This window comes from Triturus cristatus, chromosome 3_1 (genome assembly GCF_964204655.1).
Source record: "Triturus cristatus chromosome 3_1, aTriCri1.1, whole genome shotgun sequence".
NCBI classification, from domain to species: domain Eukaryota; kingdom Metazoa; phylum Chordata; class Amphibia; order Caudata; family Salamandridae; genus Triturus; species Triturus cristatus.
The window spans coordinates 631,753,321-631,771,390 of record NC_140583.1 but is presented as its reverse complement, the minus strand read 5'-3'; the positions used below and the strand labels follow the sequence as shown (position 1 = coordinate 631,771,390).

The 18,070-nt window shown below is 46.0% G+C and overlaps 1 protein-coding gene across 2 annotated transcripts in view; it reads left to right on the top strand.

Annotated features, from left to right (window-relative positions):
• Window positions 1-18,070, top strand: part of MAP2K5 (mitogen-activated protein kinase kinase 5) — a 1,189,932-nt gene that overhangs the window by 552,204 nt on the left and 619,658 nt on the right. For both annotated transcript variants that reach the window (XM_085644598.1, XM_085644597.1), the window contains one exon: window positions 11,385-11,453. In XM_085644598.1, the coding sequence (XP_085500724.1) occupies window positions 11,385-11,453 (69 nt within the window). The remainder of the gene's footprint in view (window positions 1-11,384; window positions 11,454-18,070) is intronic.

The window sequence follows — 18,070 nt, the reverse complement described above, 5'->3', positions numbered from 1 at the left end:
GTATTTTGCTGCTTCTGTCATTACAACCAGATATATAATACAACAAGTAACATTTCACCTACAATAAGCCAGGACTATTGGCTTAAGCAGTGGTTATTAGTTTCTTAAGACAACTAAGCAACAACCACGGCTTTATTGTATATAACATTGAAAATGCTTCAGCACTGAAATGGTGAGAATGAAAGAATTATAACGAATCTTTTTGAAGTTACATCAGAGGCAGTGAAGGGTGGTACTGCTGCAGAATTAAGATTTTTTTTCCACCCTGATAGCGAGGGCAAAAATGGAGAGCCCGATAATTACCGTCTCAGCAACTGCCTGTTAGAACAGCTGGTGCTGAGCACCAGCAGGACCCAGCCCACTTAAAGCCCTGGCGATCATTTATTTTGGTGTGAATAAAACCAATCCGGCCACTTGGCGACCACTCTGTCTTGCTTTATTTAGTCATTTATTTATTTTTCGTAATTTGAGCATTTTTTTTCTCTCAGTCCCGAGGCTGCACTTTGGAATAAAAAAATGTCATAAAAAGATGACATTTTCAGCAAAAGTGTTTCTTCTTTTTTGGATCCATTTCACAGGGCAACGAATGAAGTAAAGGAGGGGAAAGAGAGGTGAGAGCTGGTTCTTGAAGTTACGGTTTTCAGCAAGCGAGGAGTGATTCAGAATAAGAGGAAGATGAAGAGGGGGGGGGGGAGGTAGCTGCCTGCGGCAGAGTAGGAGAAGTGGACACTGTCCTTGTCTTCACTGGGTAAGAAGGAAGAGATCTTTTCTGCCCACCCTGCCAGCCACAAACGTCAGAACCTTATCTATAGGCCATTTCTATTTCTGCCGTCCTGGCATGCATTTTTTAAATAAAAAAGTAGGGAACGGATACTATTAAATTAAAAAAGTAGGGGCACGGCATGCCCTGCCGATCCCACCCACTTCAACCACTTGGTTCTATGCATTTGGGCTGTCCTGTTAACGGCTGACCTTCGGTGGCAGTCACTGGAAACCAGTGGGTCCCCCAATTAGATTTTAAATTAAGTGTTTCGACGTATTTTTATTTTAACGAGCCTGTTGATCTTTGTATGAGTTATGATCGCAGATGTCATCTCATCACTAGCGACAAATAGAGATCACCATAACCCATTGTGACAGCCCATTTGGGTTTTGCCCCTGTGGGGTGGAGACCTTTGTGTACCTGAAAGCAGTGGTGGCTCCTCCGCAAGGGCAGAGGAGCGTCGCCCCACTGCATGGCGCAGAGCCAGCAAACGAAAAATAAAGCAATGCTCTAGCAGCTCTTTCTTTTTCGTTTGCCAGCTTGTGCATAGAGGGGCGGGGAATGAGCGGGTGGAAGAGGAGCGCTTGTGCACTCCCTAAGTGCTCATGTGTGTTTGGCCGGCTTTCTCAGGCCGATCAAAACACACATTCGCAGTTAGGTTTCTGCTAAATTTAGCCGGGCTGGAGAAACCCTCGCAGCCTCGTTGGTCTGAGCAGGGCGTCATTTCAGCCTGCTCAGACCAATCCCTGAGCTGCTCTGCAGCACAGGGTTTGGCTGGGAGTCTGTCGCTCGGGCTTCTGGGGGCAGGCGGCGGCATCAGGTACGTTTTTAAAATTATTAACCCGTCCCGTGTCCCCCTTCCCCCGCTCTCCATCCCCCCCTGTCCCGCGCTCCCACCACCCTTTGTTAGTGGTGGCCAACACTCCCTGAAAGGCACAAGTCCAGGGCTAAACAGAGCTGATTCAGATGTTCGCTCTTCTGATACTGAGAAAAGGATTCCTAGTAAGCATAGGCGCTGGAACTATGGATGCGGTGAGCGCTTCAGCACCCCTGAAAGCACAAACTGGAGTTCAGAAGGGGAACGAGCAATAAAGATGTCTAGAGCAGAATATGTTCAGAAAGCGATTACCCAAGAGTGCACAATTTGCCTCCAGGAGAGGCTGCGGTTAATAAAATAAACATGCTCTGTAGATCCAAAGTTTCCATCTTGCTCATAACATAACAACTAGGGTGTGAGTGGCTCCAATGGTGACACTTCGGCCTATTCTCATCAAAGATATGCCTCAGGGCTGTAGAGCCTGCCAAGACTTTAAAATACATATTTCACAACCAGCATATTTAAAGTGGTAAAGCCAGGATTAAATGTCTAGTCTCATAGTGACATGGCTAAAACATTCCCACTGTTCCATGCCTAGCGGTGTAGGTTGTGTGTTTGTGTCTGCCCACCTCAATGGATTGCACACCTTTTTGAGGTACTTTTGTCATGGATTTTCTATATCACTTAACAGAGCCTATTTCTATGTACTCCTAATGACTACTGGCTTAATTTAGAGGCCGTATGGGAGAACAAGGATACCCTGATATGTGAACCTGGGGTTGACACGTGTTTAAGAAAACAATGGTTCAGTGTTGGCCACAGTGGGTGAAGAGCAAAACTTGAGGTCCCAGGAGGAGACACTCAGAAATAATTTGAATAAGACAATTAATCAATCTAGGAACACAGAAGTAGGGGGACATAAATAGTGTAAAATAGATCATTTATTTTACACACGGTTAGCTTAGTACTTTAACTTAAAGTAGTGTTCAGGTGCTCACACAAAGTGAAAGTGTGCGTGATGTGGGAAGGTGATAGTGGTTAAAAAACATAACATCGCATTGACAAACAGTTGGAACTACGTATAATTTTATACAATGGAAGGAGTTCCTGTTCTATGAGGTCGACGGCGTTTCGATCTTATTGGCTTAAGATCATCTTCAGGACATATATAGTGAGCAGTCTGAAACTAGAGGGGGAAACAATATGTTACTACAATGCCCCCTACGAAGGTAAGCTAAGTTATGACAATGTGCTCCCAGTAAGTGTTTGCGTTTAAAAATTGCAATTGTCCTAGACTGTGTGAAGGTAGGAGGGAACGATCAATGTATGTGCTGGTCTGTGTGAGCGGAGTACCAATGAGTCATGGGCGGGTTGCAATTGCTGCGCGAGTGTAGGGCAAGGTGTGAAAGATGACCGTACAGTTGCGCAAAGTGGCAGACTTGCAGTAAAGGAGCACTGTGCTTGAGGCGTTTAATAGTTCGCAACACAGGAACGAGTGTAAGTAGCCTTACTCTGAGTTAGTGGGGATGGCGGTGTTGTCTGATGGGTGTCCGCACGTCCGGGGACGGCTGGTAGTCAAAGGACCACGTTTCCTTACAGCGAATCTAAAGAACCGGGAAGTTCGTGTGGGCCTGCGCAACAAGGTCGGCCATTAATCAATAGTCAAAGCTTAAATAAAATTAAATTAAAAACTAGGAGAGCGGAGTCACTTAATGAAGAAGCTTAATTCAGCGCGGGAAGAGTGGTACGAGTCCGGCACGAGACAAGGACCTTGTGGATTACAGTGGTCGATCTCGGGGGCAAGGCTAAGGAATTAAGTGAGAGCCAAAATGTCAGTGCGCTGCCAGTGACAGGTGCAGGGTAGTGGGGGTGCGGGGAGTAGCTGCTTACTTAATAAAAGCCTTATTATCCGCGAGAAAACGGTGCCGACGGCAAAGGCTCGCTGGTCCGCTGTGGGGTCTCCGAGGTAGAATAAAGTCTGGAGGAACCAAGTACAAGTAGTTACATAACAGAGAGGGGGACATAAAGGGGGAAATTGGACACGCTAGGTTACTTAGGCAATTAAAAAGTCAGTTAGTGACTCTGCTATTCCGTGAGCGTTGCATTGTGTATGGGAAATTGATTCTGTGGGGGAGGAGAAACAAAATTAGTGCGGATCTGCGGGGTAAGCCAAGAGTCGCGCAGAATGGGGTACTCACTTAGAGGCTGCTGGAACTAAACCGCTGGGTTCACAATCTGAAGGAACAAAGAAGGGTATGTTGAGGGTCGGGACCTAAGCGTTCCCATACCAGGAAGGGGGGCTGAAAGGGAGCGTACTTACTAAATTGTGGTCCGAAGGAGGAACGAATCACCTTCCTGGTGGGTACGCAGCAGGTTACTGGAGCGGCGAGGCTTCCAGCGTGGAGGGCGTGACTTAGGTACCCGGCTCGGGGTAATGACGGCGCCGACGCCTGATCAGCTGATGGCGCGCGTGTTAGTTAGTGATTGGGCAGGCAACCCGAGTCAATTAAAACCATGTGTGCACCTTCGGAGTGTCATGAAGGCAGTATGAGAGCCGTATTGTGTGCACGAGCAGGTCTAAGTAACGGAGGCGCAGGCGCTAAGTCCAGCAAGGGGGACAATTAAGAATATGTCTGAAGTAGGTGTTTATGTCAAGGGACTTTGTAGTGCAAATATCAGGATGTAATTAAACACAGATGGTACAGAGAAACGAGAATAAATTGGTGACAGTATGCTCGGCAGTTGTAGGATAATTCACAAACAGATTACAATCGTATCAAGGAGTTGAAGAGTGGAAAAGGAGTCTGTAGTTGGTCCAGGTAAAATTTAGGTACAGGCCTTCCATTCATCCATAGAGTTCAACCCATTCTCAATTGTCCTGCAATTAAAAATCCATTTGCACTCCAGGCGGTTGAGTATTGTCTGTTGGTTTCCACCCCTCGTGTTGGGATGGTGGCTTTCGATTACTTGCCAAAGGATGCCGTTCTCTGAATGACCTTGTTGTAGGTAATGTTCCACTAGTGGTGCAGTCAAGATTTTGCAACAAATCCGGCTCTTATGCTTGGAGATCCTGGCCTTGATCTTTTGAGTAGTCTGACCAATGTAGCGCAATTTGCATGGACACTCAATACAGTAGATGACATTTTGTGAATTACAGTTACTGAATGATTTCAACATATGCTTGCACTCTCCATACTCAAAAACCTTTGTGTTTACAGTGGTTTTGAATGCCATGCAGTGATTGCATTTGTAGTGTCCAAGTATTGGCGGCAAGTTAAGGTGCGGGAAGATTGTATTGTCCTTTCTAGTGAGTGTATGTGCCCTCACTAGGTGGTCCTTGATGTTGTGGCCACGCTTAAATGAGAAGAGAGATGTCCCTACTGTACCTGCGCCTCCGTTACTTAGAAGCGCTCGTGTACACAATACGGCTCTCATACTGCCTTCATGACACTCCGATGGTGCACACATGGTTTTAATTGACTCGGGTTGCCTGCTCAATCACTAACTAATACGCGCGCCATCAGCTGATCAGGCGCCGGCGCCATCATTACCCAGAGCCGGGTATTTAAGTCACGCCCTCCACGCAAGAAGCCTCGCCGCTCCAGTAACCTGCTGCGTACCCACCAGGAAGGTGATTCGTTCCTCCTTTGGACCACAATTTAGTAATTACGCTCCTTTTCGGCCCCCCTTCCCGGTATGACAACGCTTAGGTCCTGACCCTCAACCTACCCTTCTGTGTTCCTTCAGATTGTGAACCCAGCGGTTTAGTTCCAGCTGCCTCTAAGTGAGTATCCCGTTCTGCGCGACTCTTGGCTTCCCCCGCAGATTCGCACTCATTTTGTTTCTCCTCCCCCACAGAATCATTTTCCCATACACAATGCGACGCTGACGGAATAGCAGAGTCACTAACTGACTTTTTAATTGCGTAAGTAACCTAACACGTCCAATTTCCCCCTTTTTTCCCCCTCTCTTTTATGTAATTACTTGTACTTGGTTCCTCCAGACTTTACTCTACCTCGGAGATGCCACAGTAGACCACCGAGCCTTTGCCGTCGGCACAGTTTTCTCGTGGATAATAAGGCTTTTATTAAGTAAGCAGCTACTCCCCGCACCCCCACTACACTCCGCCTGTCACTGGCAGCGTGCTGACCTTTTGTCTCTCACTTAATTCCTTAGCCTTACCCCCGAGATCAACCACTGTGATCCACACGGTCCTTGTCTCGCGCTGGACACGCACCCTTATTCCTGCAGGACTCGCACCCCTCTTCCCGCGCTGAATTAAGCTTCTTCAGTAAGTGACTCCGCTCTCCTAGTTTTTAATTTAATTTTATTTACGCTTTGACTATTGATTACTGGCCGACCTTGTTGCGCAGGCCCGCACTAACCTCCCGGTTCTTTAGATTCGCTGTACGGACACGTGGTCCTTTGACTACCAGCCGTCCCCGGACTTGCGGACACCCATCAGACAACACCGCCATCCCCACAAACTCAGAGTAAGGCTACTTATACTTGCTCCTACGTTGCAAACTATTAAACGCCTCAAGCACAGTGCTCCTTTACTGCAAGCCTGCCACTTTGTGCAACTGTACGGTCATCTTTCACACCTTGCCCTACACTCGCGCAGCAATTGCGACCCGCCCATCACTCATTGGTGCTCCGCTTGCACGGCCCAGCACGTACATTGATCGCTCCCTCCTACCTTCACACTGTCTAGGAGAATTGCAATTTTTAAACGTGAACACTCACTGGGAGCACATTTTCACAACTTAACTTACCTTCGTAGGGGGCATTGTAGTAACATATTGTTTCCCCCTCTAGTTTCAGACTGCTCACTATATATGTCCTGAAGAGGATCTTAAGCCAATAAGATCGAAACGCCATTGACCTCATAGAACAGGAACTCCTTCCATTGTATAAAATTATGTGGAGTTCCAACTGTTTGTCAATGCGATGTTATGTTTTTTAACCACTGTCACCTTGCCACATCACGCACACTTTAACTTTGTGTGAGCACCTGAACACTAAGTTTAAAGTACTAAGCTAACAGTGTGTAAAATAAATGATCTATTTTACACTATTTATGTCCCCCTACTTCTGTGTTCCCAGATTGATTAATTGTCTTATCCAAATTATTTCTGAGTGTCTCCTCCCGGGACCTTACTTTTTGCTCTGGACCCACTGTGGCCAACACTTAATTTAGAGGCCAGTATGCAATGGAACCCTCAAAGTAACTTAACTCACTGTGCACACCATGTACATGCTTCACTTCCCCCCTACGTACACCCCTCAGTCCCCGCCACCCCTCCTCCCTCCCCACCCGCACCCACCCTGCTGGCATGAATGTAGTCCTTGGTGACGCCACAGACCATACTTTTTGGCCCCTGGAAAATTTTGCACGTGCCCCTGCTCTACATCCTAGTTTTCGGTAACTGTTTATATTCAAATATAGTAGTTTGATCATTATTGTAATTGGAAATTAAATTTGATTACATGTTTAAAATCTATTTTGGGTCATTCACCACAGTTTTAGTAAAACAAGTTTGGTCATGTATCCCTTTTATTTCCAAAGATCATTTTGCAGGGGTCAGATCAGTTGTCTTTTTTACTGCAATCTTTGCTCATGGAACACTTGACAGAACCTGTCAGGCAGGCACCACCTCTCCTCTCAAACCTCTGCAGAGTGTACGCTGTGCAGGCAAGCAACCAGAGCCTGCTTACCCAATGGCCATATCCAGCCACATGTTCTATATTGTTCAGCTACCTGCAATGTGCTGCCTTCTGCTGCATTCTAGGCATCATATCAAGGTGTTTTCACCACTGGCTCACACAGTTACCAAATCAGCCCATCATACCACTAAACCGGACCATGTACAGGCAAAGAATTGGCCACTCTGACCTGCCAGGCTGGCCCGTCTGGCTCTGCCAGTCCAACCCAGTTGTTTTATGCTAAGTTGAATTCAGTCCTAATCCAGAATACATTCATAATACGGTTATGCATGATGTATAAAAACCTGAGTAAAAACAGAAAAAATGCACTCTTTTCCTTCTAAGAAGTATCTTGAGGAGAGCAGTTTCGCACTGCATACAGTAAGCCCTGTATTGTGCAAAAACGATTACTAGATAAATCATTTCTGAGGCACACCATTTACACGAATATGCGTATCTTTGTAATCTAAAAGCAGCATACTTTTCTTTAGTGGTGGTTTAATGATCAAATATCGGTGGTACCTTTGGCCTCAAAGCCCCCGCTATATCATCATATATCGGGACATATTTCAGTAATGTAAGAAAGCAACTTTGGTATTCAGAAAGGGCATCTTTTGTGAGGTTGAAATACACGTCACTCTGGATCCCCTGCTCTTTAGTTGACTGCCATTATGGTCAGTTACACCGTTGGACTGTTCCAAGTGTATTTACTGTATTGACCTGTACATTTATTAGGACTCCTTTGGGAAGCCGTGCAGATGAATTGACCGGACCAGCACATTAAATTGCAAAGTATCGTTTTTTTGCAGTTTTTTATAGCGCGGCCTCGACCCTAAGGTTTTGAAGCACTTTACATGAGCAACAGTTACAGTACATAAGGTCACATTCTTTTTTTGTAGGCACGGGGAGATGAAGTGATCTGCCAGAATCACATGATGTTGAGCCCACGCCAAGACTCGAACCTGGTACCCCAGTTCCAAAGTTGGCAGCTCAGTAACGCCACATCCTACCCCCTTCACAGTGACAAATCAAAATATCACCCATTTGAAATTGGTTTACACTTTACCGACCTCACAAGGTAGAATGGCAGACTCGATGGCAGATTTAAACAGCAATCGCTCAAAACTCAATGAGCCGTCGTCAGTTGTGCATGATCATGTAATAAAATATAGTTTTTTAACTTCATTTAGAGTTATGATTCATACCTTCTATATTGTCCTTGTTTGAGAAAATGTATTTCACTATTTTAAAACGTGTAGTTTACACTTTTATTTGGGAATTCTTCTAAACGAAAGAGGAATACGCCGGTATAATCCTAGATGGCAAACTCACAATGAATAAAGAGGTGAACGCAGTGACATCATCCTGCTGCCTTATTCTTAGAATGCGCCTCAAAATGTTCAAATGGCTCCCTAGGCGCGCAAGATTCACTTTCACCCAGGCCTGCATAACCAGAAGACTCTACTATGGCAATGCGCTCCACGTCGGCATCTCCAGCCAGCTCACTCAAAGCTCCAGACCATCTGAAGCTTCACCTCCAGACTGATTCTAGACATTCCCAGAAGTGCTCACATCAGTCCCTACCTCACTGAACTACACTGGCTACCCAACCAGAAACTATACCAATTCAGTCTGCTCGTCCACACCTACAAAGCCCTCAACCTCACCTGACTTGCTTACCTCAACGTCTGACTTCAACTCTACCATCCAGCCAGACAGCTATGCTCCGCCTCTCTCGCCCTTGCACGTGTCCCCCACATTCACAATTGAAAGCCAAGAGGGTGCTCCTTCTCCTACATCACCAGCATGACCTGGAATGTACTCTGTATATACAAAAGGTATGCAGTTCCTAATAGAAAGAGAAAGACAAAAGACAGATCCTAACTGTATGGTAACCACCAGTACAATGCAGGAGAGTGATCTCCTTGTTGGAAAAAGACCCTCACACACCTGACAAGAAGGTGTCTTGCTTCATCATCGGGTCTGCTCCTACTCGGGCCGGTGCTGCAATGCCCGATCAGGCGCCCGTGATGGGGCCTACTTAACGAAGATCTTTATTTCGAAGCCGGCAGGTGAAGTGCGAGTAAGGGTCTTGGTGTAGGTGAAGTGAAAGTGTAGTGTGAAATTAAAATAGGGAAAAATAATCCACTCAAAATGATTTTAATGAAGTTGGTTCTCTCCCTAATTAAAAGTAAAGATAACGCGTATGTTCACCCAATGTTGTGATTTATACGCTAAAGTGTGAGGTCGACATGTTTCTTGCCCTATTATCTATTTGATGGCAATTCCTCAGGACCTAGTTGAAGACTACCTACACATTTTTTGGTGGTGGGAACCAAACACATGTAGTGAGAAGTGACCACCCTTACAGCACCCTAAAAAATGTGTGGGGGTACCTACGGTGTCAATTAAGTTAATCAAGTCCTACCCCGTCGGCGCCTCCGGTCCCAATGGGACCCGAGGCGCCGACGGGGTAGGATCAACTCTTGACTCTACCGAGTGAACCGACACTAGAAATTCAGTGTCGACGGCGACCGGTACTGTTATGGCCCTGACCATTAATAACAAGGGTTACACTTGATTAACTTAATTGACACCGTAGGTACCCCCACACATCTTTTAGGGTGCTGTAAGGGTGGTCACTTCTCACTACATGTGTTTGGTTCCCACCAACAAAAAATGTGTAGGTTGTCTTCAACTAGGTCCTGAGAAATTGCCATCAAATAGATAATAGGGCAAGAAACATGTCGACCTCACACGTTAGCGTATAAATCACAACATTGGGTGAACATACGCGTTATCTTTACTTTTCATTAGGGAGAGAACCAACTTCATTAATATCATTTTGAGTGCATTATTTTTCCCTATTTTAATTTCACACTACACTTTCACTTCACCTACACCAAGACCCTTACTCGCACTTCACCTGCCGGCTTCGGAATAAAGATCTCCGTTAAGTAGGCCCCATCACGGGCGCCTGATCGGGCATTGCAGCGCCGGCCCGAGTAGGAGCAGACCCGATGATGAAGCAAGACACCTTCTTGTCAGGTGTGTTAGGGTCTTTTTCCAACAAGGAGATCACTCTCCTGCATTGTACTGGTGGTTGCCATACAGTTAGGATCTGTCTTTTGTCTTTCTCTTTCTATTAGGAACTGCATACCTTTTGTATATACATAGTCTCTGGGGTACGTATGCTGGACCTTATTATAAAAAAACCCCCTCATTTTTGTTTTTTCCCCTCGACTTGGTCTCCCTGGAATGTACTCTCCCAACACATCAGGACCGCCCCTTCGCTACTAAACTTCCATACGAAACTAAAGTCCTGGCCGTTCAAGTAGGAGCTCTGCCAGACCTACATTCTTGCTCCAGCGGCTGTATACCCTCACGGGTGACAGGTTGCACCATACAAATCAAACTAACATAACATAGCACCCAGAGCCCTTTTATACACTGCAGAAAATGATGTATTGCGTCTGTATCCTATATTCCCCTCATCCTGTCTTCCATATACTAAAAGCGGGCTACCTCCACTCATACTCTGCATTTCCCCCACCCTCTCCTATTACGTTTTCTTTAACATATGAGGTTTTTCAGTGACTTTGTAAATGTGTTGGTTTTTAAGATTACGGAGGAAGGCTGTGCAGAAGGAGAAATAGCATGGTATGATGCATTAATACGCACCACAAAGCATATCATTCTGTCCTTTTCTAGGTGCAACCTCTATCACAACACCCATATTTATATAAAATTATGGAATGCAGTCTTTTAATGGTAATGTATGAGCTTGCTACTATTCAGGCAACATGTATGCACTATCCAGGCAACATGTATGCTTGTAGAGGGTTTTTATTCCGGTGATAAAGTGACTTGGAATGCAATGGCAATCATAAACATGCCTCTAACCTCTGAATCTGAAGAGTCTCTCAAAAAGGTTTGAGGCTCTGTTTTCCACTGGTAATGCACTGCTGTTAGATTACAGCTCTCAATTGACTTTCGGTTAGCTGCTCTTTCTCTTATTTTAATGTTCTCATTTTGATTTGACTGATGGTGGGCTGGGAGATATGACCTCTGCTAAACCAGTGTGTCCTATGTTTTTAGGTTATTCCATTAGATATCACCGTTGAACTTCAGCGACAGATTATGTCTGAGCTAGAAATCCTGTACAAGGTGAGTGTCACACTGCTGTCTTCTCTGAATAGCCCATGGCTCTGATGTTCCTGTGTCAGTTTGATTTCATTGTTAATTTAGTGAAGTTTGTCTCCTTGAACAATCAAAAGAGAACTGCACATTTAGAGGTACTTACTGTGAATATATATCTAAAGCGCCTAATGTTTACCCTCACCAGGTAGATTTTATGTATTTCTTTTAGCAGCAATGACGATGAAATGTGTCTTTGGAAGGGTTTCTGTGCTATAACATTAACTTCTTGTGACACTGTCTCTGTAGGAATGCTGTGCTTAGGGGACGCCCATTGGCCGGAAGTGTCCTAGCTTAAGTTTTGGCAGTGATTGAAGCACTTTCAAAATGCTTTTTAATCTTCATTTGTACTTGAAAACACCAGGCACACACAACACATGGTTATGGTTGAAGAAAGCCAGCTTTGACGTTTTTTGATCCATGCAAAACAAAATTTGAATTTGGGAATATAATATATTGTGGTATTGTCTCCGGATTCATCGAGCATGGGCCGAAGGGGGTGTGGGGGGGACTAGAGATTGAGATAGAGAGAGAGCTAGAGAGAGAGAGAGAGAGAGAGACCACCAACGACCAGGAGCCAGCCGGCAAACGCTGAATTTCAATGTGAGTGTATACATATATATATGACTGGTTTGGGGGGTTTGTTGAAATGCTGCTCACTGTTCAAGCACAAGTTTTGACTTCCTTCCTTGTATGTTTGTAATTGTGATCACCCTCACTGGTGATCTAGAAAGGGCTGAAAACAGATAGCTGTTGGAATTTTCTTTTTTAGAAGATCTTTTGTCTGAAATTCCATCTCTCTCGACCTGTGTGGAGGCGGACTGCTCTGTTGAGCTGGACACAATTTTGGTAGAGACAGGTGTGTGTGTGTTCTTGGGGCCCTTAACTATTTATTTATGTATTTTTTTAAGGTGTTTTAATACATGCTGATAATCATCTTCTGATATCTGTAATACTTCTGTACACTTATCGATGCACAGCAAGAATATATTCAAGGCAGTGGGTTGCTACAATGCAGCTAAATGAGGTGGTCAGTCAACCTGCATTCTACGTTTGTGACACAGAAAGGGGTAGATTCTGGAAGAGTTCAGTCTTAAGAAGTTTTTTTTAATCAGTGGTAGTCTGAATAGATGCTCGAGGTAATTATACAGTTTGCAGTCCGATCCTCCCAAGGATCGCCCCCCACGTTTTAGTGGCTCGAATGTGTGTTGTGGGATGAGGTGTTGCGGAAGCAGACCGATTTATAGAAGGAATAGAAAGTGCACTTTTAGGTATTGTTACCGTAGGCCTTATTTATAATGCAGAGTGGCTTGAAATCGAACCTGACATCCACCGAGGGCCAATGGACTCCTTACATTACTAGCATAGCAGAGTCAAACATTTGCTAGATAAGGCAGATCTTGGAACCTTGATTTGGGAGGATTCAAGGATTTTTAATCAGGGCCTTTATGAGGCCAGTGTTGAACATGTTACAGTATTCTGATCTTCCCAAGACCAGATATATGATGGGTAGTTTGAAGAATTGCATGTTAAATCCTTTAACAATAAACAGTGTTGATTTAATGTGGAAATAAAAGGTCTGAATCTATGGTGAGTCCAGAATGTTGGTCTTTTGGAGTGGTGAATTGGACCTGCTCTAGGTTAGATAGCCAAGACAGAGAACCAAATGCGTTGGGAAGGCGTCTCAGAATTAGGAGTTTGGAGTTTGGAGTTTTCTCCACCAGTGTTGTATGTGATCTAACTAGTTGGTGATGGTGGCTTGGCTTCAAAAGACTTTGTAAAATGGTACCAATCACTGTGAAAGAATTGGTAGTCATCCCTGCGAAAGAACTGGATCTCCAGGAGTCACTAGGTACGGCAAAAACTAATATAAATGTGGGATACTAGCACCTCCAGATGTAGTGTGGGGGTTTTATTAGTTTGTGTGCCTTTCCTTTCACTATTTCGGAGACCATCTGGCTGACAAGCACTTCTTCAGGTGAAGGTTTAAGCCAACATAAATTATCAAAACAAGACTAATACCACTGGTTCCTCTATCTTTCTGCCCTACTGAATACACTTTTAGTCGTGAGCAAGAATCAGTTATGAAAAATTTTCAGTGAACATTATTAAAATTATTTTGTGGGATGTTCTTCCGTGCACTGACAGACGTATTACAATAATAATATTTTTGTAGCATGTGTGGCTGTATATAGACATGCTCTGCTTATTTCTGCCATCTGATCTTGGGCTTGAACATTGCAAATTCTTTTTGTTTGAAGAACTCAAAAGTGAAGACCCTTTTGTGACTCCTCCCATAGTCGACAATGCATGAAGACACAGGTTTCCCCTCAGATTTTCTTCCGCCGTCTGGTTCAGACGTTTCAAGTACAAGCTCAAGAGCGATGTGTTCTCGCTGACTTTTCGGGGCAAGTTTTTTGACACTTCGTAACCTATGATTCAAATATCAACTGGCAGACTTTCTCCACACAACAACTTCCTTGGTGACTCTCAATTGATGGCATTTGGTGCCCCACAGCCTAAACTCCTGCACAGAGCACCAGTTGACGACTTATGGGGAAATACAGGCTGTATCATTGAAGAATGCGTAGCGGAGGATATGGACAATACACCCTCCCATTCCTGTCCTAAGTGGAACACTGAATACCCATAGTCGTACCTGCACTGTGTTTGCTGCAGTTTACATGATGACCCCACCTGCATTTTCATCACCACCTTCCAATGCAAGAAGGCACTTAGGTATCACAGCGAGAGAACCTGGCTCATTATAAGATGTAGCACCCGTTGTCTAAGATCCCCAACATTATCAGGACATGAGACCCTTTTGAGGCTGAAGAAGAAAAAGCAGCACCCTCAGATCTTCTGGTGGCGCACGGCACGCCCAGCCCAAGAAGGTCTCCTGCAACACCTCTGATGATAAGCGGGACAAAGCCGAGGCTCTGGCTCCCAAACCTTCTGGCTGTCACACCAGGTCACGCCCAGGTTTGCAGCTCTGGTACTCAAAGGCCAGATAACGACTCCTTAACCCCAATAGCGTGCCCAGGTCAAGGCAGAGCACAGTTCACGCAGGACTTGGGCGTCATGTCCCAAGTCAAGAAACGCAAAGGCAACAACCTTTTGGTCGGGCTCCAAAACCTACTGCTGGTTAACCTCGAGAATAGGCCTCAATGCCAGACTTGCCACCACCAAGAAGTGTCGAGCCACACTGGCAGGCAACTGTGCCTCCTGTCTGAAAGTACAAGTATCCTCCTTCGAAGCTGGGATCCATGTTGGTATCTACGGCAAAATCAATGTCGAAACCACCGTGGATGCCAAGGTCAAACACAAGAGAGGCTCCAGTCCTCCTCCCTCTGCCTGAGAATTCTCTTCATCTGCCTAGACACTGGATCCTCACCAAAGCCCCACCAGGTGAGCCTGCACATGTGCTGTCACACATACCCAAGAAGCACAGGCTCCCATTTGAGGAGGATCTGGCTTTTGAAGCACCCCAAGAAACGAAGGGACAGTGGTGCAACGCCACCAATGGAATTTTCCACTCCTCAGCAATCTCCTCCACTTCCAGCCCATCCCCCCCCCAACAACATTTTGGCCCCAATCTCCTGGATCTCCTGACAGGGTCAGTCCATAGTTTCCTTACCCAGGGAACCGTTATGAGCCTCTAGAGCCTTATGAGGAGCCCCTAGTGCCCAGGGAGGTGGACCGCCCAAAGGCAATCTACATGGACGACGATACAAGACTAAGAAATTGAGTCCTGTCCTGCTAAACCATCTCCAGTCGACAGCCCTATCGCCTACCATGCAGCCTTTCCGAGAACAGCCCAGCTTCACAAAGTGAACTTCCACTCCTCATCCTTTAAGATGAAGTGACTTCCTCGTAAATGACTCTTTCCAAAACTGAAAGGACTGTGCAGCACCTGCCCATGCTAAAAGCATGTTGAAGACTGCTCCAGACAACTACAAGGAGCCAGTAAATGCTAATATTGTCATACCCAGGGGTCAGGGTGTACAAGGTCTCACCCTGTGACCTACTATTCATTTGCAGCCAGGTTCCCAAGTCTCCTTTGTCATTCATACAGCGCAGAAACGCGCTTGAGCATAGTCAGCAATTAACACCCATTCTGCCAGACAAGGGAAAGCAAGCGCATTGATGCAGCTAGCAAGCGTGTGACTTTGGGGGCTGCCACTCCTGGTGCATCGCCAATTCTATTTGCCATCTATTACAATATAGATACCAATGGGATGAAAGGGAGTAACTGGTAAAGTACATCCCGGAAACCCATAGGAAAGGGGGAATAGAGCTTGTGGCCGTGGGAAAAGTTATCTCTAATGCCAATATCTGCTGTTCTCTCGATGCAGCAGATATTACTTTCTCGAGGGATCAACACAATTATTCTGTAGTGCCATGCATGGCAACTCATCTTGTAGGTTCAGGCCAGATGTTCAGCAGCACCTTCTCAACCTTCCTTTTGACTGAGAGATTCTCTTCAGTCATCAGATGCTGGAGAGAATAAGAAAGACACCAAGACAGCCATGGCAATGGGTGTTCTCCTTGCCATTATCCTGAAATCTGCATTTCAGAGCAGGAGAAAAGACAACTCCAACCAGTCAGGCGCAAAGTTACCATTGCTAACAGCAGTCCTTTCAAGACTCCAGACAGGAAGAGCAACACCACATGCAGTTAGGAGCAACAACTTGGACAATTGTAGAGGCGGCTTCAGGAGGGGTGCTTCCACCTCCAAGCAGTGACTTGGCAATGGTCCCCCGATCACACATCACCGGTCAGATGGAGACTAATAGAGTTCATTTTCTGTTGGGAGGAGATCAAATCTGATGAGTGGCTGCATGTGGTGATAGGGCTTAGCTACTGCTTTGCGTTCCAAAATACCCCCCAACATCCGACCTCACCACCATGTCTTCAGCCGAGACCACCTCTGGCTTATGGAAGAAGTACAGGTGGTGCTTCCACACCAATGAGCATACTCCCTCTACTTTCTAATTAAAACAAAAAAGGATGATTCCCTAGACCTCAGGCCCCTTAATCACTACATCCTGTTGGAGCATTTCCACATGACCACCGTTTAGGGCGTCCTCTATCAATCAATCGATCAGCATTTGTAGAGAGCAGCACTGTCACCCCTAGTGGTATCTGGGCGCTGTTGGTGCAATGTCCTGTCAAAAAGCCAGGTCTTGAGTTTCTTTCTGAAGTCTGCCAGGGAGGGGCAGGTCATTTTAGGTCTTGGCAGCGATGTAGGAGAAAGAGCAGCCTCCGCTTGGGCTGGGACAGATGTCGGGGGGGGGGTGTGCACGGGCAAGTGAGGAGGATCGTAGGTGTATTGAGGGTATATAGAAGTTCAGTTGATGGTGGATGTATGACAGTCCTTGATCATGTAGAGCTTTGTAGATGTGCATGAGGATCTTGAACTGGCCTCTTCTGGATGGGGAGCCAGTGGAGGTTTCTGAAGTGGGGGGTGATATGCGTTCATTCTGGGAGGTCCAGAATGAGTCTAGCTGCTGTATTCTGTATGGTCTGGAGTCTTCTGATGAGCTGCGTGATAATGCTGACGTAGAGGGCATTGCCGTAGTTGAGGTGGTTGGTGACAACGGTTTAGGAGACAGTCTTTCTGGTGCTGACTGAGACCATCTGATGCTTCTGCGGAGCATGTGAAGGGTGTGAAAGCAGAAGGAGGCGCCTGCGTTGACTTGTCGTTTCAACGTCAGTTCGATGTCGAGGATGATGCCTAGGTTGTGTGCCTAGTTGGTTGGTGTGGGTGTTGGTCCAAGTTCTGCTGGCCACCAGCTGTGGTCCCAGATGGAGGCGTTCTTTCTGAAGATCAGTACTTCTGTCTTGTCGGAGGTGAGTTGAGCTGGCTACGTTGGTCATAGCGTAGCAGAGGTTGGTTTTGGCGTTGGAGGGGTCTTTGGTGATGGGGGGATAAGTTGAGTGTTGTCTGCATACAAAAATATGTTGAGGCTGTGGGATCTGACGATGTCTGTGAGGGGAGTCATGTAGGTGTAGAACAAGGTTGGGCTAAGAGATGGTCCTTGGGGTACGCTTCATATGATGTCCTTGGGTTCGGAGCTGAAGGGAGGCAGCCAGATGCTCTGAGTGCATCCTGTAAGGAAGGAGGCAATCCTCTTGAGGGAGTTTTGCTGTATGCTGATGTTGTAGAGTCTGTTGATGAGGGTGTGGTGGGAGACGGTGTTGAATGCAGCAGAGAGGTCGGGGACGATCAGGGCCACAGTCTTGCCATGGTTGAGGAGGGTTCTGATGTAGTTTGTAGCACCAATCAGCATGGTCTTAGTGATGCGGTTGGTTTGGAACCCGGACTTGGAGACGTCCAGTAGGTGGTTTTGTTCCAGGTATTCAGTGAGCTGTTGGTTGATGGTCTTCTCGAGTAGTTTGGCCGGGTAAGGGAGCAGAGAGATCGGTCGATAATTGTTTAGTTCACTGGGGTCAGCATAGGGGTTCTTTAAGAGGGGTCTGACCTCTGCGTGTTTCTATCTGTCCAGGAAGACTACTGTGGAGATGGAGGTGTTGATGATGCTGGTGATTCCCACACTGATGGAGTTGGTTCCGAGGTTGAAGAT